Genomic DNA, 26,066 nt, shown 5'->3' on the forward strand with positions numbered 1-26,066 from the left:
TCGTCTCGTGCATTGCTTATCCTTCTAACGAATCGAAGTTTTAACTCCATATATATTGTGACAACTGACAGGACTTGGAATAGATGCGTAGCATTAGAGTGAATTCCCTCAAAGGGAACAATGCATGACACCTTTCTTCAACTTCAAATTGATGGGAAATTGGGTTCAATCTACTTTCATTCAGATTAATTGGCAATATTGTCCTAGGCCCTATTACATTGTTAATTAAGGCTTATAAGTATATATACTGGGTAAGTTAGCTACTCGATTTTGCAGTTGAGCCTTAAAAAGCTATACATATCATGATAACAGTAAACATTGGGCGGTGGCCACCCTAATACCTCTAGCTAGGTATATTCTTTAAATGACTTTGGCATATGTATGAACAAGGCACTAAAACCTCAACGATGAGGAACAGGAAAAAAAAAAGAGAGAGAGGTAGGGTTTCAACTTTTTCTTAGAAGGAGAGAGAGTTGTAGGACTTTTTTTTTTTTTTTTTTTTCACAACATCATTTCAAATCATTTTTATGAACGCCATTTATGACATTTCACCTTAACAATTCTGAAAAAAGAAATGTGGAAAATTTGTAGCTCCATATACCTGTTGTGTTTCAAATGAAAACGATAAAATCTAACCTATAAAATAAGAAGACAAGGCATTGTTTTAACTCAAGCTTCCCCCCGATTTGTTCTATAGCTATTAGATAATCTCTTTTTTCTTCTGAATTACTAGAATGCCACCCTCATCTACCATTAATCATTGCATCAAAGAGGAGGTGAAAAAAGGATAACAAGAAAAGAAGAAAAAGGCATGGGAGCTAGTGAGAAAAAAATGAAAGGAAAAATACAGGCCAAATAAAACTTCCAACATGAAGGGAAATTTCCCCATGAGAGAAAAGCTTACTTCCATTTAAAACTAAAATAAACACATTATAGACAAAAGGTAATTAAACTGGTAACATAACTCGATCTTTATAATAAAAAAAGAAAAATGTAAACAACAAAGCATTTAGTAAATGAAAGCCCAAAAGGAAACAAAAACAAAGGAGTTATATAATTGTTCATCAAAAAAAAGTAGCCATATAATAATCAAATGAAAAGCATAGAACTTGGACATAGACTTCCTCTAGCTAGAAGTAGAAGTAGAAGTAGAAGGATACTTCTGTCATTTCACAGAAGAGCCTAGTAATTTGTGTGAAATTACTCTTATAGCCTTTCCCTTTCAATGTTTTTACCTCTCTAACAGTCCCTCCACGTTTCCGAGGAAGGGTCAGCCAATCCAAAACCTTGGGACTTCATGTTCAACATCGACGTGTGGTCACGCTCATTATAATGTTGTTGTTGTTGTTGGTGTGGGAACCCTACGCCATCCGTGTACGATAGCATATTTTTCACGTTAATGCTAACGTTAACGTGTCCATGTCCATGTCCATGTCCATGTCCAGTACTTGTTGTATTTGTAGCTGTAGTAACATTGCCATTGCCAGCAATATCTGTGAGACCCAGAAAATCCCTGGTCAAACGGTCAGTCTTGTGCCACGTGGCGAGGTTTCGTGACGTGAACTGATCAGCGATATTGTACTGATCGTTGGAAGAGGAAGGTATCATGTGACTCACTACTGGGTCCATTTGAATTTGATGATGATGATGATGATGGTGACTCGGTGTTCCGAACTCAGCTGAAGATATCATGTGACCCACTGACTGACCCTGTTGGGCTGCATTGGCTGTTGAGGCTAAACCAACGGTTGCAGCCTTTTGGAGAAGTGCAGTGGCTGAGAGGTGCGCTGACGTGGCAGGGTTTGAGAGGGTTTGGAAGGGTGAGTTTATCAAAGCCTTGTGGTGGTGGTGGTGGTTGTGGTTGTGGTTGTGGAAGTAAGTTTGTGGGATGTGGAAATGGTGAGGTTCAAGTTGTTCTTCAGGCTTGATTTGATGAAGTAGTAGTGGGTTTTGTGAGGGATTATTATTATTATTACTATTAGTATTAATACTATTAGGGTTAGGGTTTTGTTGGGGTGGTAGTGGGTCCCAGGGATGGAGGGACATGTGGGTTTGTGGTGGGTTTGTGAACTGTTGTTGGGTTTGAAAGGGAAAAAAAGTTTGGATTATTGATGGGTTTGTGCTGCCTGTGGCCAATTGGTTTGCTGATAGTCTTGCACTCTCTTCCGCCAATGCATCACAGAATGCTCTATGGGTTATGAAGCTGTCTTTCCTGTCAATTTTACATGAAAATTAGAGAGAGAAAAAAAATATTCAAAAAAAAGAAGAAAATAATTATGTTTGTGAATGCTAGTTAGTGTGTAGGATTATTATTATTATTTTTTTGCTGAAAAATTTATTTGCTGAAAATTAATGTATATACAATTGTAGAGAGAGAGATTTTAAAAAACTATATATACATAAATAAATTAGTAAATTAATGGAAAAAAAGCTAATCCAAATGGACTAGTACTACTAGGTACTAACAGATTGGAAAAAAAAAAAAATTGACATGTTTCACTTTGTCTTATAAATTCCTTTTGGTACTTTCAATGTGGGGTTACCAAATGTGGGGTGAAGATGGTTGTGAATCTCTATCGTGCAAATGTTTTGTGCTTTTCACGTGAAAGAGTTTAGCAATGCCAAATGAGTGTCAAATATATCCACGGTTTTTGGTTTCCAGAAAATTTTAGGTGTGATCATCAAGCACAATTTGAGAATTAAGGGAATTTTTTTTTTTGGCAAGTAACACCATGCATTTAAGATTGATGATGCAAATATGTCTTTTCCTTAGTTTATCTTGTGGATAAAACTTAAAAGAGAGAAAAGACGGTGAGAGGCTAAGAACTCATGCATGCGGATTGCATTGAGACACAAAGGTCAAAAAAGCTACAGAGCATAAAAGAGAGATTATCTTTGAGGTCAAAATTAAAGTTGAGAGAGAGAGAGAGAGAGAGAGAGAGAGAGAGAGCAATTGGTTGATGTTTATACATGCAAAAAGGGCATTGATAATGTCAAGGAATTGGAGAAATTACAATGGCAGAAGTCTTTTGAAACTAGATAGAGCACATGCATGAACGAAGATATGGAATTGTTGAAAGTAGAGCATATGCATGAAACAATGATATGCAATTGAAGCCCGACGTATCTATTGATAATGAAGAAGAAAGAAAAGCAAATCACTATATCAGATATTTTTGCAGATTTATCAGTTTTCACAATGATGAAATTGTTCAGAGATTCATTGTTCAGCTAGTAATTAATTGCATGCTTCATAAAATAGAATAAAAATGTCACGGATTTTCCAGCCATGAAACACCAAAAGCAATTAACATATTCTTTAACTTTTATCTAGACAAGAGCAGATCCACTCATTCTTTTTGAGACTGCAGTCACTCCATTACAAAGTACCAAGAGGATATACACAGGAAAAAGAGGCAAAAGTAAACCCTTGAAGGAAATCAATAATTTGAGCATTTTAAATTAATATATATTTTTTTTGAGGATGTCATGAAATATCATGTTTATCAAGCATAAGGACGGACAAAATGGTCTCAAAATACAAATCCCTAGGCCACAGAAAAAAAAGAAAAAAAAAGAATAAAAGAACTCATGCATATATGTCCAGTCTAAGCATAAGAGAAAAGATTAAGTTTGCTATTGAATCACAGACAAAACAGTATATAAAACAAAATTTTACATTGATTGTTCCTATTCAGCTTATCTTTTTTGTTGTTTATATATGAACTTAGCTATATGGTTCAGATTTCAGAGATATTGCTATCAGTTTCACTTTAAATGTCACCAGCAACAGACACTCGTCTTAATAGTCTCCACTTTCATGCAAGCTGCCACTGCATCTAAGCTCCAGATATAATTCATGCAGAGGGCTTACCACTCTTGTGTAAGAACAACCACAAAACAAAACCCACTCAAAAACAAAAACAAAGACCATCCTAAAGACTTCCCTCTCTAAACAAAAGACCAATTTTTATATGAATCATATTTCTAGTCCAAAGTGATGAATGATAGCTAAGAAAACACCAAAACTAGGGAAAGTTTGGAGCTTTGAGACGCGCGCGCGCACATATATATATATATATATATATATATGTGTGTGTGTGTGTTTATAAAGACCAAAACAAAAGAAGTGTAAGAAAATTGATTATAAAAAGAAGAACCTGGAGAAGAGGGTTCCACAGTCACATCTATATTCTCTTGTCCCACAGGTTTTAGAGTGAGCCTTCCAATCTGATTGAACTGCATAGATCTTTGAGCATTTCTCACACTTCCACTTCTTCTCTCCGTGTTTCCTACAATAGTGTTTCTTAATTCCTGTAAGATCACCAAGAGCCCTTGAAGGATGGTGGTGAACGCATGAAGGCTCAGGACAAACATAGGCTCTTTTTCTTATCTCTTTGCTGTTTCTTTGCTTTAGCTTCCAAGGAAGGTTATGGCCTCTCCTGTGAAGTTGAAGGTTTTGATCCCTTTGAAACCCCTTGTTGCAGATCTCACATACAAATCTGTTGGTGGCTAGTAAGGTCTTTGGGGATAATGCAATCACTTCAGCATCTGGGTCTGAAACACCATCATATATACATAGAAACAATTTTTTTTTTTTTGAGAAGAACATAAAAACAAAGACAAGACAAATCTGACAAAATTTTGAAGAGATTGACCCAAAACATAATCTTACCTGGGTTTCCAGGTAGGCTTCTCTTTTTCTTGATCTTCTGTGTTTGTGGTGGAGAAATAGTTGAAACCATTGGATTTAAGCCACCAAAGTCTTGAACTCTAGTACCAGAAGAAACACTGGCTTCTTCAGACAAAGAAGTTGAATTGGACATAGCTGCAGGAAACATTGCTTTTGACTGGAAACTCCCTCAGAGAAAAACAAGAAAACCCCAAATATCTGATCTCTTTGTATTAAATTCTTCTCCAAGTTTATAACTTTCTTCAAGTACCCACCTTTGCACCTTTGAACAAACTAAGAAGGGCAGTTCAGAAATAGAGAATCCCAGCTTTGGACACAACTAATAAGCTGCAGAGCTGGCCTTGTTGAAGAACAGGTGGCAGTGACACATAGACACAGAAAGGCATCATTCATTGGTTTTGCAAAAGCAAAATTAATCTCGTGAAGAGATGATGATGGTGATGATGATGATAGGTTATTCTCCAAGTCACTATCTTAGGCCATGGATTGCTTGTCTGAGCAACTCTGCAGAACCAATTCAGATATATCTCTCTCTAGTCTCTCTCTCTAAAACACATCAAGAGCTTTCACCATGCAGTCCAACATGGAAAGAGCAGACAATAAGATGGGTTTTCCTCAAAACTTCTTCACAACCCAATAACTCTTACCTTTTCTGTACATATGTGTACAGAGAGAGAGAGAGAGAGAGATAAACAGAAAAAATCAGTAGCAGGGTGTTGTAGATGATAGTGTGTACAGAGGGTGATGATTACAATGGCAGACAAAGGAAGGAGGGGTGGCAAATTGTAAATGAAAAAATTGAAAATAAAAAATTTAAAAGAAACCAAGATGGGAAAAGGCTAGAAAGCCAAAAAAAAAAAGCTTGGAATACTGCAAAGACTAGAGAAGAATCCAAACCCACTTGATGCAGCAAATTTTTTCTCTTTATTTTTTTTTAAAAATTTTTTCTTTTCCTTTGAGTTGAGACTGATGTTGGCACTTTCTGTCTTTTCTTTTGTTCCTGTAATAAAACACCCAAATCCTAAAAGGCCCTTGATTTGAATGGAATGATTTTAAAAGGAGGGATTGCTTACCAGAAGGCTAAGGAGATTGAGAAGCTTAAAAAGCATGGGAGGTGGTAAAGGCAAAGTGTTAGAGATAGGGCTTCTCAACCTTTTATATAACCCCACACTAACATGATTGATTCATTGATTGACTCTCAGCTACACACTGTGCTTAAACTATAAAATTTTTATGAGCTTATTGATATATTTTCAAACTAGCCACCTGTGTATCTTCACCTCCAAATTCCCTTAAGAAATGAATTTGACCAATTAGAATGTCATTTTTTAGCCTTTCCTAGAAGAAAAAAAAAAAAAATAGAGATAAGAATGCCTTTTAATCAACCTCCTTAAATCTCGTAAAAGTGGAAGTTTTGTGCAATAAATACAATTTTTTTTAAAAAATACCATTACCTTCTTCTTATTATTGTTATTAGTATTATTATTTCTGAAAAATGATTTTTTTTTTTCTAAATTATCATTTGAATCTCTATAAATTTTAATTATTCTTTGAAATTATTTCACAAAGTTTCCTTGAAATTATTATTTTGTTCAAGGATCATGATCAAATTCTTTCTTTCCATTATTTCATTGAGGATTTTCCTCCCCTTTCTGTCTCTCTTTTGTTATTATTCTCTTACATCCTTGTGTATAGTGAAAGTGCTCAAGGAAACCCCACCAAGGGGAGAATTTGGAAGGTCACTTCTTTTCTTTTCTCTCTATCTATACTTTCTTTATTCCAAACCCAAATCTAAAGCCATGGAGTCAGAACACAATTTGCCCATTTTATCCCTTCACTTACCAAAATTAACTAGAAGTTACACAATGTTGATGTCTAGAATGGTCTTTTTTAGAATATAAGGGATTCCCTATCTTTTTAGCAGTATATATTAATAGGCTCTATCGCAAATGCCTCCATAAAAATATTCTATTAAAATTATTTGGAAAGTTTGAAACCCGAATATGAGTATTAGAATTAAGAAATGGGTTATTTCCCTATAGCCCTAAAATCAGCCAACTTCTCTAAAAATATTTACGTTTCCAATAATATTATGTAAAATATTATCTTGAATGGACAACTACATCTGCTTTAAATATTTATATGAGACTAGCTACCAGAAAATTCCCTATCTTTAAAAAGCCATATGCCTGGCCTAAACATGGATAAACTAATCAAGCAAGTCCATAAGTTTTAGGGGTGTAGGAAAAAGGACTCATCTGCATATAGACCTTCTGGTACAAATACATTGCAGTCTAATGCCACTCTTATAAATCTTTTTGGAATCCAATGTGGGTACTTTTGATCTAAATCTTTTGAATATGCAGGCAGAGCTTTTTGAGTGAGATTCATGTTTCTTTTCTTTTGGGATAAGATGAGATTTATGCTTCATTATTGATTCACCTTTAAAGAAAAGAATGCAAGGTATATTGTCTCAAATTAACAAAACCCTCACGACCACAGAAAGATGGAAGTATTGTTTAGTGATCTGTATTGCAGTTAATTAGCGCTACAAGAGCCCCAAGATAATTAGTTAAAAAAAAAAAAATTGAAATAACCCAGTATTACATATGAGAAATGACCAGTACATACAGTTAAGTATATATATAATACACACAACTACATTTTATAAAGGAATTTGTTACTTTAAATGTACTATGTGTATACTAAAATGGGCGTAATAGACACTACTCATTATATATATTGCACCGTTATTTTACCAAGCCTTTTGCACCATATAGCATATGATGTGGTTTCTCACTCTTAATTGTTTATGAATGACCAATGTTCAATGTAGTAAATTTCTAAACTTCACCTGGAATGATAATTTTAGTTGGAGTAAGAATTTAGTTGGACAAGGTAACCCATATTAATTATAGTTGGTCATTTGGCTAACTTGGAGTTGCTTATTCTTCTTATTCATATATGTTAAGAATTTCAATTCATGTTGAACATATGGTAGAGAGAGAGAGAGAGAGAGAGAGAGAGAGAGAGAGAGAGTAATAAGGTGTTGCTAAATGTCAAAGATAATTGATAACTAGTCAGAGAATATTGAGAGAGTTTTCGACTTACTAGAGAGGTGAAGAATTCAAGCCCCACCCTTTGTCATGTTAGGATAACCATTAGTATTTTTACCTTTTTATATAGAATTTAGGAAAGACCAATGTAAGGATGCAATCCTTTTCCATATTCATAAACAGCCAACCCTTGCAAAGACAAGAATCAATTCCAAGTGTTTGGTACAATCACCAATAAGATTTACCAAGGCTCAACACCTTTTATAGCGTTGGTTGTTGGTGTTAAGAGATAAGACAAAAAAAAAAAAAAAAAAAAAAAGAAAAAAAAAGAAAAAGAAAAAGAATAAGAAAGAAGAAGTGAGATTGCTCTTCTTGAACACCCAATTTCCTCATGTTGATCAATCCAGCTAGCTAGGATGGATATATTTGACCTTTTCAAGTGACTGAAGTACACATATGATGTTATGATAGCCATCTCATAAAAGTGTGTCTCTTATACTTGGTCTTCTAATTTTTGATTTTTCCTATTATTACTCTCTGTTCTGCATGCAGAGAGGCACATTGATGAATGAGAAAGAATAGCCCATGCGGGCCATACCTTATTCACGGGTTCTTCTATTACTAGATTCTCGCATGCAGGTTTTGGCTTTCTTACCTCCCAAGCCCACAACCAAAGGCATTATTGTACTAGTGCACCAATATTTTTAACTTTTTCTATATCTGTCTTGCTTAAGAACTTATTCAAGATCATTGTATTTTCTATCCTACGTTGTCCAAATATATGTTATACCCACTCATCTCCAATGAATTAGGTTAGGTGCATCAAACTCAAAAGTTTGGAGGTATTTTTTTTTTTGTGTGGAGAAAATGGATTTCAGAAATGCTTTTGTATGAACATGATCTATTAACAAGGTGAAGACCAAGAAATGCCTTAGTAAACTTGCTCTAACAAGGTGAAGAACCAAAATATTCATAAACAAATAGAAACTAAAATTTGTTTGTACAAGTTGTTTAGTCGAAGTTAATGCTTGGAGCTTGGAATTAAATACTTGCACTATCGATCGGAGCCTCTAGACATTACAGGGATTCCCATCCCAGATAATAGAATTTATGCATTGAATAACAGTTCATTGACACTAACTAGGATTGAACCAGCTGAGTTTGAATTCCTACCCACTTTATTAACCCATCCGGCCTTTTCTTTTTCACTTTTTGCTGAATAATTGCAAACTTTTCTATATAAAGAGTATGCCTATTTATAAAATATTACTATCACTCCTAAAGTTTTTAGTTTTTGCCACTTTACACTAAGGCATTTCAAACCGTTGATTCTTGGGACATGATCTATATGATTGGTGTGGAATGGCACACGTGTTTGGACCAGAATCTCAGTTTGTTTTTCATATAAAAAGAAAGTCTCATATAAACCATAATTTCACCCGTGTATTTGTCTGTGTCTAGCAAACTGATGATGCCATAAACTTGTTATAAGTGTTGTACAAAAGTTTTTTGTTGTTGTTGCATGAGAAATCTATGAATTGTGTGGTTGAGGAGAATGAGAAACCTGAGATTGAATTATAATTATACTAAAGATATGTTTGGATATCGTTTATTTTGTTAAAAATTAAAAACTGAAAACAATAAAAAATTTACTGTTCATCAAAGGGTTACTGTAGATATGCCTATTTGCACTATTCATGTCCCATGAACAGTGTAATAGGCACTGGTTAAAAAAAAAAAAAAAAAAAAGGCTTGAAACGCGTTTTGCTGAAAAACGTGGACGCAATAATTGGTACCCAAACGGTACCTAAATAAGACAAATTAAGGAAAAAAAAATTCACACGTCCAATAAACCTTCAATAATTTTTTTTATTAAATTCGTGAGGTTGGGAATAAATGCTGGTATCAAATATCTACCGTCTTTTGCCATGCTTAATAAATCCTTTTTTACCACTGCGCATCTTGGGTGTAGTGGTCACTCTACAAGTATAAATGCTTGTAGGGTGTGGGGGGCAAGGACCGGTGTTCAAGTCTTTAGGAGGGAGTTTCACACACATATACACTTAGGTTATGTTAGAGTAGAAATTCTATCTTTTATATATATATATATATATATAAATCCCTTTTTCAAATTTAGTGCAATGTTTGGTATAGTTCTTTTTTCAAAACTTTGAAAACAATCAATTTAAAATGAGTTAGGTTGAAGTTATATCTAATATGAATTTAAGTAATGTTACATTATTTAATATATTTTTTATTAGATAGTAATTTTGACAAATTCACCATTAAATTATATTTAAAAAAAAATACATTTTATGCTTTGTAAAATTTCAAAATGATGAAAAATTAATAATTATGTCATTCAACAAATGCAGTTTTGAACTGTACTCCCAAACTTGTAATTAGTTCTAAGCAAAATCACTTCTTTTAATTTCTTGTGTTATACTGTTACGTTTGCCTATATTTTACAACAAAAATATATGATGTTTTAGTCTTGTATTTGATTACTATATGACTACGTAAAATATACAGAGAAATGCCTATCTCGTGTTCCTTCTGTTCTAGGTAAAATAATAGAGTATGATAATTAAAATTATCTGGAACGTACGTGTAGCAGTTGAAAAAAATAAAAATATTGCCGTGCATATCTTGCTCGGATTCTAATATATATATAAACTAATAGCATTCCACTACAACGTTATCATGAGTGAGAAAGGTGGACAGCTATATATAGATCCCATAAAATTAAGTTATGAGTTTAATTTGTCAATTATTAATTATTGTGTTCTGCGTGTTGCAATGTCCATATAACATAATGCTTAAACTTGGGCATTAGTGGAAGTCAGAAACAAAAGGATTGGGCTTCATTTCTTGTCAATTTAGTTTGTCCAAATTCTCCTTGGCTTCTTGCTTACCCTATAATCTTTCTTCGGGACATGGGTCAAGAGAGGAAAACTCGGATTAATCATAAATTTGGTATGTAATTAAGTGGTTATTAGCTGGGTTTATGAAGAAAAAATTATACAATATAGGGTAAATTCCACTAATATATCCTAAAGTTTGGACTAATGCCAACCAAATTCAAGACTTTTCAAAACTAGTCAATTTAATCCCTAAATCCAACTTAGTCTATAAACATTTAGTTATTTTTTCTTAATTGTTTTAAAAACTAAATTGGTTCTAAAAACCAAATTAGTTAGTTTTGAAAAGTCTTGAATCTGATTAATATTAGCCAAAACCTTAGAAAGTATGAATGAAATTTACCCTATAATATAAACCAATATTTCATATATATGAGATATAATAGAGAAGGTATATTATTTATTTATTGCATGCAGTAGATTTCTCATAACATGTCGGTCTTATCGGTGTGTGGGGTTCATTTAGAGTACCCAGCGAGTACAAAATATACCTTCAAGTTCACGATGTCAGGAAGCTTAGCATAGAGTTGTGCGGCTTGTGCCCGATTATAGGGCCCAAAATTGCTACGAATAAGCCAACGAGCCCAAACAAAACACAGCCCTCGTGTACTGAAATCATTTAGGACCATATATATCCAAGACCAAGACCCCACTCTAGGACCATCATGACCTAACGAGAAGGCAAGGAAGTTAGGCTTTTTATCAAGTTTGAGCTAGTCACGAGCGTTGAGCTGAAGAATTGGACCCACAGCCTCGATCCACGTGTCTGACTCACGTGCTTCCAAGACAGACAGATAGACACGCGTAGCCCAAACTTGTAAAAGAACTAAAATGAAAAGCAACCATACATGCATGATTGGGTATTATCATTTCTACAATTGCATAAATATAGTAAATTCTTATATAGTGTTTAGAGACCAGAGACATCCACCAATTACTTAAAGCATATCAAGTTGAATCATAATGCATGCACTTGAAAATGTAGAAATGGTTCTTTAAGGTAGCTGGTAGCTAGCACTAGTCCTTGCCTTATCTGGTAGCGCCAATCCTTGATAGTAGGTGTGCTAATGTTTAACATAAACCACAAACACGATTGAATAGTCATATGAGGGGCTTATTTTATGTAATGCCAAAGTTCTAGTACCAAATTAACAAAAAAAAGAGAAAAAGTTTAAAGGATCTTAGCTTAAAAACATGAAAGTTTAAGGGGTCTTAACGTAACAACATAAAAGTTTAGAGAGAGAGAGAGTACTAGTTCAATACTTCAATTTACCAAACTTGAAATTGTAGCATCTATAAATTCTTGATTCAAGGTAACTTGAGGAATGCTATCATAGACGGGTGCAAAAAGAAAATAAAAAAGAAGGGTTGGAATATTAAAGTGTGTGAGTGGCGTGAAATTGTGAATAACTAAGTAGTGAGGTTCTATATTGGATATTAACGACAATATTGCGTGGTTACTACTTACTTTAACATCACTAGATTTAAACTTATAAACTTAAACTTTTAGGTCAAATGATGCACTTATATATATACTTAATTTTTTTTTTTATTTAGCCCTTCTTATAATGTTATCTATCGCAGTGGCGAATGATCAACAGGAGTGAGGGGGCCTTGGCTCCCTCTCTCCACCCCCACCCCCTCCCAAATTTTTGAAAAAAATTAAAGATTTTTTTTTTTGAAATTATCCTATGTAATTTGAAAATTTTTAAATGATCCTTATCATTTTGGCCCCCCATTTCCGATAATATACATACATACATTTACATATATATATATATATATATATATATATATATATATTTAAGAAAGTATAAAAAAAAAAAAACATAACTTTCATTTAAATAGAATACAACCATAAATATATATGTAAAAAAAATTACAATAATTAAACATATAGGGCCCATTTGTTACCGTTATTTAAATAACAGTTTTCAGTGTTTAAATAACATTACACGTATTTTCACACATTTTTTCATCCACACGTAATTTCAAAAAATACAAACAACGTTACTAGAACAACATTATCAAACGGGCCCTTAGCATCTTTAAAATGAACACAGAGATATTTTAACAATTACCTCAACAAATAAAAGGGGAAAAAATTCTAATTTTTATCTCAACACATGTAGGGCTTACTTGTACCACAACAATAGAAAAATTGAAAGGTCAGAAGTTTTGTTGATTCGCCGCACCACCTAGTCTCTCACATAGTGCTCTCTCTCTCTCTCTCTCTCTCTCTCTCTCTCTCTCTCTCTCTCTCTCTCTACGTTGGTGTTTGCCTTCTTCTTTTTTCTTTTTAGTTCTTTTTCCTTTTCCAACTGTTGCTGCAGCTTTGTGTTTACAATATAAAAAGTAAAAGTTCTGTGTAACTAGACTAGACAAGAAAGAGTGAAAAATAAGATTGAAGCTTCCATAAGCTCCTCACTCCTATGCAGTGCTCCTGTGTACTTTATTTTTCATTTGGTTTGTTTTGATTTTTTTACTTTACGTTTCATTTACTTTCTTTTTTATTTTCCTTATAATATATTATTTGTTATTATAATAATCAATATATTATATACCGTATGGCATTATAATTTATAAATGTACTTGATTAGTTTGATTAAAATATACAGTATATACTACTATATTAACATGTATTTAGTTGTTGTTTATAGCACATATTAAGTTATGAAGTATTATACATTATTATTTTAGATTTCATACACACAAATTTGTTTATATATATACCCCCAAAGATAAATTCCTAGCTCTGTCATTGATCTACCAGACAAAGAAGAAAATTTCATGCATTATATATTCTCTTAATTTCTTTAGGTTTTCAGGTATTATTTCAAGAACCCGAAAGCTAACTTAAAACTGCTCCATAGTAGAATTTGTTATTTCAGTCCGAGCAAGAAGACAATGATATAAGATTAAGATATATTCATACATAAATAGGATTGGAGTTTTATCCTCTTCTAAGTTAAAGTAAAGCCATCACTGTGAAGCATGTAAAATGATCATTGTTTACACATATAAATATTATAGCTTGAGAACAGGATCTCTTGTATATGTTTTTATAAGAGAATATTGAAAATGACTTTTGCTGTTGGCGAAAAAAAAAAGAAAAAAAAAAAAGAAGATAACTATAAATCTAATAAAAATATTTATAACTATAAATTAGGCAGTTTGAGAAATGTAACTACTCTATTAAAAAAAAAAAAAAACTTCTATAAATGATACCATCCGTCTTTCATGAAAATGACAAGTAGTTTTTTAAACAATCCCATTCAAAATTGATAAATTTATTTGTTAGAGACTTAGGTTCTGTTTGGATACTGATTATTACTGAAAACTGAAAACACAGTAAAAAAATAGTTTTTAAATGTGTGAATAATGCCGTGAAATCTAGTTTTAATGAAAATTTTGCTGAATTAGATAATTTGTAGATTTTGTGAATAATGCACAGAATCCACTGATAGAGACGCAAATGCGCTGAAATTTCATTTCAGCTTAATCCAAATCCAGCCTTAGATGAGTCAAATTTGAACGACAACTAAACAGTAAATTTATAAATAAGTTTGCGCGTTAACTATATAGTAAAAGCTTAATCAATCTTATAGAATTTTTTATTTCTATATATAAATAGGCATTATGATCCTTTTTTAAAATATCAAATTCATGGCTGGCTAAATTAGATTAATTAATTCTCTGACTTGTCCCTTTTGATGACTGGAGGTCACGGATGGGAAGGCTGGCTACAGCTAGAGAGAGTAGGACCAGAATTTAGGGTTGAGAGAGTATATAGAAATAATGATGATGACATGATTAGCCTATTTTTGGCTCTTTTTGGTTAGTTGCCACCTTTGTTTATCACTGTTTAGTCGGCGTACAAGTTTTGATTAAGAAGATTCAAAGACGTTTCTGAAGTACATGTATTTAGCCCGTGATTTTTAAAAAAATATTTCAGCCTGGATGGGACGTTGTTCTAATTTTCTGCCAACCAAACAAAACCAAGTATTTCTTTATTTTTGATACTATAAATCCAAATCACAGAGAATTGACAATATATCCAAGTTTTTGGCAAAGCTCTCTAGTGGAAAAAATAATACCGTCAACTCTAGATTTTTTTGGGGGCTAGGGGGGATTATAAATAAAAGACGTTCCCACTTAGGCTTATTGACTTCAATCCCAATAGACTTAGTCTTCATAAATCATTGGTAAAAATAAGAAAAGTATAAATAAGGTCTATTCAGGCATAACATCCACCTTTTAAATCCAATTTGTATTTCTTACCAAGTAAACATTTTACGGAATATGCGTTTGTAAAGAATAGAATATATAGTAGGTATTTAGTGAACAAGAACATGGCTCTAGTGTACAGATCGATGGTTAGGATGGCTAGGTTAAGAAGGACACCAAACAACTCCCCTGGAAATTAAAATTGAAAGCAGACTATATGTCCCTAAACCCTAACATAAAAGAATGCTTGTTCTTTCTTTTTGGTGGCTCCAATTAGCGGCAGTCAAATTTATTTATTTTTTTAACCATGAAGTAATTTGCACAGTGGACCATCTTTCCTTCGAGAATCTAATATATATCACATCATTATGTAGTGGCAACGGTCCCCAAATTAATTAGTATTAATATATATACATAAGGTTCCGCCAATTGACATATTCTCTCTATAGAAAGAATTTGAATATTCTCAAGTGCCACGTCAAAGATAAGAATAAATTAAATATTGGTTTCATTTGGTTAAATGTTTTAAGATTTTTCATTTCTCATACATATACACAAAATTCTTTGCATTTCAATTCATCATTTTTACCTCTTACACTTCTACTCCTTTATATATACTTATCCATAGCCCTTCATGTCATTCCATGTTAAATACATACAGACCAAAAACGATATAATTTGTCTTCAATCTTTTGATGGCACCTGCCTAGCTTCAACATTGTTGTCTCATCTAATCCTAACCCATATGAGTTGGCTACAACCAAGGAAGAGGACTTGTATTTCATATTGAGTGATAGCGGCAATTACGATTTTGATATTATGATTTAGATGTTAAATTCAGACATTGTAGATTTGTGAGTTTTGTAAAGACTATGTGAAATGTGTATTTTGTTTTAGAATTAAGGAGAAAGAGAAAGACACATTCTATATTAACTTTTTTCTTTTTGATAAGTTCTATATCAATTCTTTTTCTACATTAATATTCTCCCAAAGTTGTTTTTTTCCTCATTATTTTAATTAAATAATTGTAATAGATGTGTGTGTGCAATTTGTAATTGTTACTTCTTATGATAAACACATTACTAACAAAGTTGTATAACAATTATACTATAATATATATATATATATATATATACAATATTTTCCAAAACTCTTTTACATAAAATATTACAACATTATCCAAATATTGCATGGGCAACTTACTAATACTAGGTTAATTTTAGAAGTTCATGAGAAAGTTAAATTAAGAGAGAATATGAGAGGAAGACTAAAAAGAATTTTCCTCTTATTTTGGTAGTTGATTTTAAATTAGAACTAGTAACAATTTATTACTTAGAGAATGTTATAAATGTAACACTTTTAACAAAAGAGATAAGTGTTTATTTAGGTATTAGTAAAATTTTTAGAATAAAAATCTAAATGCTGAAAGTTAAATTTATTAAAGAATTTATTATCTTTTTCCAAATTTCTCAAATTGAAGGGAATTAAAAGGAAATGTTTTAAAATTAAAGGTAAGATGTCCCTTCAAATCTTCTAAGATCTTTTTCTCTTTGTTAGAAAAAGGATCTAATGTCCAAACCCTTCATCCAAACTTGTGTTGTATAGGCACCTAAACTAAGCAAGTTTTATTTTATTATTTTTTCAAATGCCTAGAGAAACCAGGTAATTAAGTACAAAAACTATGTTCATCTAATTGTTGGTTTTTAAGCCGTGTATTAGATAAGGAAAATATTATTTTAACCCACTTATATATCCAAAATCCAAAATACAAGTATGAGAAAATTGCAAGATATATATGACAAAGGTCATCACTCTATCACATCACTGAGATGTCTCACTAGAAAAAGTTATTACAAATACACGTACGAGGAAACTACAAGTTAAAACTCTTTACACAACATCAATTAATGAATAGTTCTGCTTAATGATTAATTAAACGAGTGAGCACGACAAGAAAAGAAACCACTATGTTGCATTCTTTCTTTGAACACAATCTCAAGGTTTAAAAAATATGGCCATTTAATTAGGGCACCATCTTCTAATGCTTGTTGCCATGTAGTATAGTTCTTATTTGCAAGGAAATACCCTCACACTTTTAGTTCATATATTGATTAAACCAAATCAACCTTATTGATTTGTGTATATGATAAAATATATATATATATAAGGTTTATTTGAATACCGCTTATTGCTGAAAATTGAAGACTGAAAATACTGTAACAAAATAATTTTTAAATGTGTGAATAGTACCGTGAGACCCAAAAATGCATGAGTATATGCATTTTGCTGAGTTTAATGGTTACATGAATAGTGCCGTGGGACCCAAAAACAGCCAAACGCAGTTGAAACTGGTATCAGAAGCGTGCATTGTAACCGTGGTGTAAACGCAGATGCAAACGTAGACGTGGGGCAGATAAACGCAATCCAAACGCCGACAGTCTATGAATTGTGTGTTATTTTAATTTATGATTATTAAGGATTTCTAAGGGAGTTTGTTGAGAATATTATAACAAAATTTGAAACACGATGTTGCAGAAAAAAGCTTACTGAAATTGCTACGAAAATCAGACTTTGGTTGTGGTAGGCCGTAGGCACTAGATTGGCAGCCAGAAAAAAACAGCCTAAACTATCGGTTGAGACTTGTTGTTGGCATTAGTTGCCATTGTTTTAAAGGAAACTCTTCTCATAGGTGAACGGTCAATGTCGGATTCTTATTGCAAACTTGAAATTGTTCTTATGCAACAGTTTTTGAATCTGAATGGGTGAATGTCAATATCTCAAACTCTTACATAACCAAAAAAAAAAAAAAAAAAAAAAAAAAAAAAAAAAATGAAGAAGCTTATATTCAAGATTTTATAAAATATGAAATTCTCTCTCTTGTCTTGTATGTGCTATTAATATTTGATAAAGCCTGCAAAATCTCACATCTACATTAATGCTTAAGCTATCTTAACTTAAACCAATCATTATCACACACATTTTTGTCTAAAAAAATTCTGGTGAAGTGCCAAGAGACAGTTTTGGTGAAGTGCGAAAAGTCTGGGCCAAGCTATATGAGAGGTGCTCTCCTTTGTAGACCAAGGCAACAACCTTTCTATGGGACTTATAAGTTACTATTAAGGAGAACTAGTTGTAGGTTGTCATAGAGGGTAATGCTAAAGCTTGTGTTGATTGCCAATCTAATGGGTGAATAAGTTTTTTCTCAAAAAAAAAAAAAAGAAAAAAAAAAAAAAAAGAAAAAAAAAGAAAGAGGGTGAATAAGTTGACTGGTCTATTAGCACAATTATTTGTGTTTTTCCTTGAATTTAGCAACTCCTTTATCAAATTTAAGTTTAGTTGGATAAGGAGATGTTTAAATTTTGCAGCCCACATTGCTGCAAAATTTGCTAAGTATGTTTAAAAGCCATTTATGTTGTAATAAGTATGGAGTAATTCTAGTACCACGTAAAAAGTTACAACGTTTGTCACACTTATTTTACGTGATAGACTGTGATTAACTGTCTATTTCTTTTAGTTGGATCCACTACTTTTTCTCCATTATTTATAGTCTGTCAAGTGGATATTTTTGGTAAAAATTGTGACTTTTTATGTCATACTTGAATTTTTTATAAGCATGAAGGCTCAAAAGTAACACTGATGGAATTGTTGTTGACTCTTCGGTTTGATTAATGAAGATCAAAATTATTTAAAAAATAATAATGAGAAGGAGGAGAAGGAGAAGAAGATATCTTGTGTCATATGTTCAGGTCTTGGTTTTTTGGGTGTGTGGGCTTTATGAAGTTAAGCCCAAGCCCAATCACATTAATAGATAGTGCTACACAGCATTGGGTCTTCAAGCCCAAAGATATTAAATGGCATTACACGTATTGAACCCCAAGCCCCATAGAAAAGTAGATAACATTATATGGTATTGGGCCTAAAATCAAATGCCTAATAAAATCAAGAATTTCTACTTTATGATATCGTTGAAAGAAACGATCATATTGGGCTTCACTTGATTAACTTGCCATTCTCCAGCCAAATAAACTGATAGAAAAAGAACTCTTGTTGTTACAAAGTAGAAAGCAGCTAGTCTGAAACTGAAAGGATCGTTACCAAAAACTCTCTTGGGCTGACTACTTCCAATAGTGCTACATAATTTGAAAATCTAACCATTGAATTGTATGTTCTTTATACTCTTAATACGCATGTCAAATTTTGTGTCAATTGGATATCATTTACTATATCATCTAAAATATTATATTTTATGCATAATTTTAAACTACAAAAACTTGTAATTTAAACAATTTATTGATGACATAACTATTAATCTTTAATTTTCTAGAAATTTTACAAGCATGTAAGATATAAGAAGAAGATGTAATCCAATGGTGGATTTGTCAAAATTTATCTCCAATAAAAAGATATTGAGTAAGGTTATAGTCTTAAACTATAATTAATTTTGTAACTAAACTTTCTCCTAAAAAAAAATCTATAATGCGCAAGTTGTATGTTGTGGTGTCAAAAAATGGTCGATATAACCCCCCCCCCCTCTCTCTCTCTCTCTCTCTCTCTCTCTCATGTGTGTTTGTTTTTAATAAAAAAGAAAATAAAGTTTTGTCAAAAAATGGTTGATATAACAAAATTTTGAAAGACCATAAGCTTGTCTGTTTGGGGCACTTTTAATGAGTCTGTGGAATGAACATCTTCATGATTATGAAATTTTATAGGAAAAAATATATATAATTATGAGGAGGAAAACTTTATGAAAAGTCACACGGATAGTGTGAGATTACGTGTGGTATGTACGGATAATGTGAAACAGGCAATGTAAAAATAACATTTTTCATCCTTTTAAAAGTCATCAATTTTTTCCTCAAAAAAAAAAAAAAAAAACGTTATCAATTTTAAGCTGGTATACGATTTGTTAGTTGTAGAATGGCTTATTATTGGAGTGAATTAAAAGTTTTTGATCTTTTGAATTCTCAAGCTGAGACGAAAGTCATTATTTCTCAAAGCTTTTAATAGGGAAGGGGCCAAATTACCATGAATTTACACAATAATCTGCTCCTACACAATTCTATAGGAAACTCTACCCCTCTAAATTTGTATTTGTTCGTAGTCAGTCTTATAATCTTATTGTCTATCACACATGCATAGAAACTATATTTGCTTTTGAGGTAAAGCTTGGAAGTTGGTAATAAGACCACTAAGCCGGATTCACTCATTTCCATTTTCACTTTATAATAATTTAAATTAAATTTTAAAAAAATTTCTAATAATTTGTTTGAAATTCACTTATTTTATTAAAACTAAAATTTTTTTACTGAAAATATAATAAAAATAAAAGTTAACTGAAATAGTATTGTGAAATTAATAAATAATACTAAAAAATACAGGTATATACCGGGCAGTTATGTATACTGCATAATGGTCTCAAAACAATATTATTCTGGATTAATGATGATTATCTCACCTTGCATCACAAAGGATAGAATTCAACTAAAAGCAACTTTTCTGAACATTTTACAGTTTCCACGTGTTTGCTATGTCACGTGTCTCTCTACATAGTGATTGGTCAAAGTTTTTTTTTTTTTTTTTAGGAGAGGAGAAAGGCAGGTGGAATCCGTGACACGGAAAACAAAAAAAGATAACATGATTGTACCTAGATTTCTAATCCATATGTTCAGGATTAGGTTGAACATAATCTTGTTCTAGGCCTTATTCAGCCCTCTGATGAACAAATGGGGTATATAAATATTAGCTCACACTGCTACCCAGAAATCAATTGCACGTGCAGCACATATAGAGTTAGGTACAGAAAACCAAGGATATGGGACCAGTTTTTGTTACAAATCTCAACTTATAATACCTACTGCATAAAGTCTCACTCATTACTTAAAGAAATCTATATTGCAGACAAATATACTGCATTTTGTATTAGAGGCAGCAACAGCATTGTAGAAAGAATCATAATCTGCACTTCAACGAAGTCATTCTACTCTTAGTACTCTTTCCTGTATTCATATGAAGGAAATCAACAAAATGAATCATAAGGAACAAATTAATTTTTTTAGTTATGACATATATAACAATAGGTTACATTTTGAAAGCCCATATTTTATTTTTAACTTTCACTTGTATTCATCTGGAGGGCAAACAAAATGAATAAAACCATGAAGAACAAATTTGTTTGGTTATGGCATATATAATAATAGGTTACCATTTGAGAGCCCACATTTTACTTTTAGCTCTTACTTCTTGTATTTATCTGGAGGACATCAACAAAATGAATAAAACCATGAGAAACAAATTTGTTTGGTTATGACATATATAACAATAGGTTACCCTTTAATAGCCCACTTGTTACTTTTAGCTCTTACTTCTTGTATTTATCTGGAGGACATCAACAAAATGAATAAAACCATGAGGAACAAATTTGTTTGGTTATGACATATATTACAATAGGTTACCCTTTGAGAGCTCATATTTTACTTTTAGCTCTCACTTCTTGAATTCATCCGGAGGATATTAACAAAATGAATAAAACCACAAGGAACAAATTTGTTTGGTTATGACATATATAACAATAGGTTACCCTTTGAGAGCCCACATTTTACTTTTAGTTCTCACATCTGTATGATCATTTGGAGGATATCAACAAAATGAATAAAACCATGAGGAACAAATTTGTTTAATTATGACATATATAACAATAGGTTACCCTTTAAGAGCCCTCATTTTACTTTTAGCTCTTACTTCTTATATTCATCTAGAGGACATCAACAAAATGCATAAAACCATGAGGAACAAATTTGTTTGGTTATGATATATATAACAATAAGTTACCCTTCGAGAGCTTACATTTTACTTTTAGCTCTCACTTCCTGTATTCATCTGGAGGACATCAACAAAATGAATAAAATCATTAGGAACAAATTTGTTTGGTTATGACATATATAACAATAAGTTAACATTTAAGAGTCCACATATTACTTTTAGCTCTCACTCTTGTATTCATGTGGAGTATATCAATAAATGAATAAAATCATGAGAACAAATTTCTTTGGTTATGGCATAAAGAGTGCAATAGGTTACCCCTTGAGAGCCCACATTTAACTTTTAGCACTCACTCCTGTATTCATCTGGAGGACATTAACAAAATAAATAAAACCATGAAGAACAAATTTGTTTGGTTATGGCATAAAGAGAGCAATAGGTTACCACTTGAGAGCCCATAGCTGTTGGAAAAAGACTGATGAGAACCAAATTGCCATGACTTGGAAAAATCTACAAGGAACTACAAATGTAACATCAAGATATTCATCACCGACCAAATCTCTCTATCTTTCTAAAACAAAAAGGGCAACCCAAAGACACAGAAATATCAAACCGACAAAGATAACTACCAACTGCCATTTGGATTCAAAAGCAATATTCAGTTGTGGTTCTTGAAGCTTGCAGGTACACCTTGTCCAATTTCAACAGCTTCTGAACAATCTACATTAATTTGAGGCCAAGAATATATATTACAAGATGCAGATACAATAAATGAAATTTGATGCATCACCCATTGAATGATGGGTTTTTAAGAAGGTGAAAAAATAAGGACAAGAACCTTGAGACAAACATGATAGGAACCAAAGATCTGTCCAAGCAATGCCTGCAACCTAACCAAGATAGAGCAAAATAAGAGGTAGGGATGTACAAGAACAAAAAAGACAACAGGAATTAATAGAGTTTAGAAACGCCAATAATTTCCATGGCTACACTGCTTGTTACTTCTCCTGTCCTGTTGATAGTAAGAAATGCAGATCAATGTTATGGCCAATTGACGTTTGTAGAGACCCAAACTACACCAAATGAGACACTAACCAACTACTATCTAAAGCTACCTAGGAAAAGGTCATTATGGCGATGAACTGAAGAGGATGAATAGCAATGCACAAAAAGGTTCTGCTACTCTACTTTGGTCTTGAACTTAAGTAACCTATGCGATCAGCTATAAGACATTAACATCTTCATCTTCACCTCCTTCAGCATCTAGTATGCCTAATTCTTCTTCAAAATTCTCATTGAATAGCTCTTCCCAAAATCCCTCATCAAGTTCTTTATCTCCACTCTCTGGTGGCATTAGCTCTTCATTTCCTTCCTCTTGCACCTTTCTTGCCCTACCTAATCCTTGCATTTCCATTGCAAGTGCTTCAAGCTCTGATTCTTCAAAAACATAGTCCCCAAACTCAAGAGGTTCAAGTTTAATTTGGTTTGATCCTTCACCACCCCAGCTTGATTGGCCGACACCACTACCACCACTAGGTCCTTGATCAATAGGCCTCCTCCTTTTCTTAGTCATGGCTTCTTCTAGCTCCTTCCTCTTCTCCTTCTGTTGGACAAGCTGCTGGAGAAAGGTTGGGTTTTGCATTGCTCTAGCTAAGAAGGACATCATTTGTTGTTGCTTCTTTTCTGTCCCTTGTAGCCTTTGTTCCATTAATTGAAGGTATGCTCTAGTAGTCTGTTGCTGCTGTCTAAGCTTCACTAATTCCATCACTAGAACCTGCTTGTCACGCCTCAAATGATCAATTTCTCCATCTAGTCCAAACCTGCCTAGGTCAACACCTGGACCAAGAGCTTGTTGTGGAGGAAAAGGTTGAGGAGGTGCTTTTCTTCTCTTAATGTTTCTTAGAAGATGTCTCTGGCCCCTTAGAAAACCTTCATTGGAAAACTCCCATCTATCTGGATCAATCTTCCTAAATCCCTGCAATAATTAAATTCCACATTTAGTATTTCGCTAAACATATGAAAATTAAACCCCAATCAGATTGAAAATTTCTTTTTCCTTGCTGATTCAGCCCATCAAACTTTTGAGTCAGACTATTACTTTCTATTGGTCGCCAAGATCAAATTTTTATGTGCTGCACATGCTAAGTGAGTAGAAACAATGAGCCGAATATAATTTTTCTGACTTTTGGAACCAAGAAGAAATTGAGAAAGGTCCCACATCCAGAGAAAACCATAGATTTAAAAATTTGAGAGTAGTAGTGGGAGTAAAATTGCAGCTTATAATGGGAGATTATTTAAAAAAAAAAAAGGGCATAAAAATGAACATTCTAGGTAATAAATATACCATTTGTTTTATGGTAAATGAAAGTATAACTAATTGAGATTCTATAACCTTTAAGAACAAGGTTTTATACCGAAAACAGTAATACTAATAAATAATGAACATCCAACCAATAGGACTTCTCAAGTTCTCATTGTTCAATGAGCATAAATGCTTAGGCTCCGCTTGGGAGGAGGGAATGGAATGGAATGGAAAGGAATAAAAAGAATAATTTTAGAATATTCTTCCCTTCTCTTGTTTGGGAGTTTTAATGGAGGGAATGGAAAGTCCATTCCCTTGTTTGGGAGTTTAAGTGAGAGGGAATGAAATGGATAGGAGGGAACACTCATTCCTCTCTATTCCCTTAAAACCTCAAATTTTCATTCCCCCCAAAATTGGAAGGAATGGGAGGGAATGAAATTAGATTTAATGATTTTTTTACTAAAACTCCCAAAATAACCCTATATATTCAAACTTTTATTTTAAAATAGGGGTCTAATAGTAATATTGTCATAAAATAATTCCATTCCATTCTCTCCATGTTGCTCCCAAACAGGATTACTTACATTCCATTCTTTTATTTTAAAAGATCCAATCAAGGTTACTTAATTCCATTCAATTCCATTCCTTTCCCTTACTTAAATACATTTCATTTCATTTCATTCCATTCTCTTATGACCATCTCATCCCATTCCATTCCCTTATGAACTCCCAAGCGGAGCCTAAAGATAAGTGACATTCAAGAACCAAGATAAAATAACCAAGCATTTATAATTAGTAAAGAGAGGAAAAAAAAAAAAAAAAAAGCCCGAAACTGTGAGGAACCAAAGGGTGGAATAATTGAAAACAAGTTCAATAGACATTCTACCCAAAAGGACATTGCTATAGCTTTCATTCAAATAACCTATATGGATGATAAATGATAATTCACAAAGAAATTAAATCAAAATGATCTTATCTTTTTTATCTAATTGAAGTGCTTTGTGTCCTGTAAACATTTTAAACTCAGAACCAAGAAAAAAAAAGGAGTATTGAAAATTTGATGATGAAGAGAAGAGAATACTTACATAAGTGTTGAGCTGCCTAACAAAGCTTGAGAAATTGTTGTGCTTGAAGTGTCTTGGGAGGAGATTTGTGGAGAATGAATGAGGATCCCACACAACAAAGCTGGCACCTCCTCTGTTCCAGGAGACTATGTGATTGGTAGTTGGGTCATCCACCATGTCATAGGTCTTGGTCAGGAATGGTGGTGGACCTGTATCATTAAGGCCCTCCATTGGCTGTGGTGGCGGCATCATCGGCGACCTCGGCGGATGCGATGAACTTGATCCCAGGTACTCTTCTTTTACTGGATACAATGGATTCATTGCTAAAAAAAGTTGATTGCCTTTGATTGTTATAGCAATTTTGTTGCCTTTTAAATTTCCAAATCAAAACAGAGTCCAATGCAAATGCAAGATTGATTTTTATTTTTTAATATCAAATTCCTGAAATCCCAGAAGGATCTTAATCAATAGGTTTGAAAATTGCAAATAAGAAGCTCAGAAAGAATCCAAAGATGGAAATTTGAATCGGGTTTGTGTTAAAAAGCAAGAAGAATGAAAGAGATAAAATGGAAATGTTAAGTTGCTGATACAGAGGAAACAGAGCTATAAAAACTATAGCCTCAAATCCAGAAAAGTTATAAAGAAATGGAAAAAAAAAAAAGGGGATTTTGAAGCAGAACCCAAGTGAGAATCAGTGATATAAATTGGAAAATCTGAAAGAGTAAGTGATGGTAAAGAATAAAAAGAGGAGGACAAAGTGAACCTTTCAGATTTTTCTTCTTGAGCAGAGACACTTACTCTGTTTTCTTCTTGGGGAGGTAGTTTAGTCTGTTGACATGAAGTCGATTTAATTGTCACCAAGAAGCTAAAGAATTAAGTGTTTCAGGCTTTAAATAGAGTTAATGAGGCTAATTATAAAAATAAAAAAGTTAATATTTATTAGAAAGTTCTAGACCTCTAGGAGTAGCAACTTGCAATTTTTTTATATTTTGGATAGGCCTTTCTTCATTTGGCAAGTTGGGGGGACAGAGAATGAGTGAGAGG

At 32.8% G+C, this 26,066-nt stretch overlaps 2 protein-coding genes across 30 annotated transcripts; both read right to left on the bottom strand.

Annotated features, from left to right (window-relative positions):
* Positions 1-947: 947 nt before the first annotated feature.
* Positions 948-5,887, bottom strand: LOC126708651 (protein indeterminate-domain 12-like). The gene is made up of 3 exons (XM_050408492.1): positions 4,676-5,887; positions 4,161-4,557; positions 948-2,212 (listed from the first exon to the last, which is right to left on the bottom strand). Exons 1-3 carry the CDS (start codon positions 4,839-4,841, stop codon positions 1,240-1,242), a joined length of 1,536 nt encoding a protein of 511 aa, XP_050264449.1. The 5' UTR covers positions 4,842-5,887; the 3' UTR covers positions 948-1,239.
* Positions 5,888-20,610: 14,723 nt separating this feature from the next.
* Positions 20,611-25,927, bottom strand: LOC126708693 (heat stress transcription factor A-6b-like). Of its 29 annotated transcripts, none has more exons than XR_007649235.1 (6): positions 25,044-25,895; positions 22,495-23,631; positions 22,286-22,376; positions 22,101-22,166; positions 21,741-21,773; positions 20,611-21,147 (listed from the first exon to the last, which is right to left on the bottom strand). XR_007649235.1 is itself a non-coding variant. In XM_050408559.1 (2 exons), the coding sequence occupies exons 1-2, from the start codon at positions 25,341-25,343 to the stop codon at positions 22,879-22,881; spliced, it is 1,053 nt and encodes a 350-aa protein (XP_050264516.1). In that variant the 5' UTR covers positions 25,344-25,895; the 3' UTR covers positions 20,611-22,878. The 29 variants fall into 29 exon arrangements, 1 of the variants encoding a protein (XP_050264516.1); XR_007649231.1 differs by adding an exon at positions 21,975-22,021 and having other exon boundaries at positions 20,611-21,773; XR_007649234.1 differs by having other exon boundaries at positions 20,611-20,893; positions 22,101-22,176.
* Positions 25,928-26,066: the final 139 nt, after the last annotated feature.

Source organism: Quercus robur, chromosome 12 (assembly GCF_932294415.1).
Source record: "Quercus robur chromosome 12, dhQueRobu3.1, whole genome shotgun sequence".
Taxonomy (NCBI): Eukaryota; Viridiplantae; Streptophyta; class Magnoliopsida; order Fagales; family Fagaceae; genus Quercus; species Quercus robur.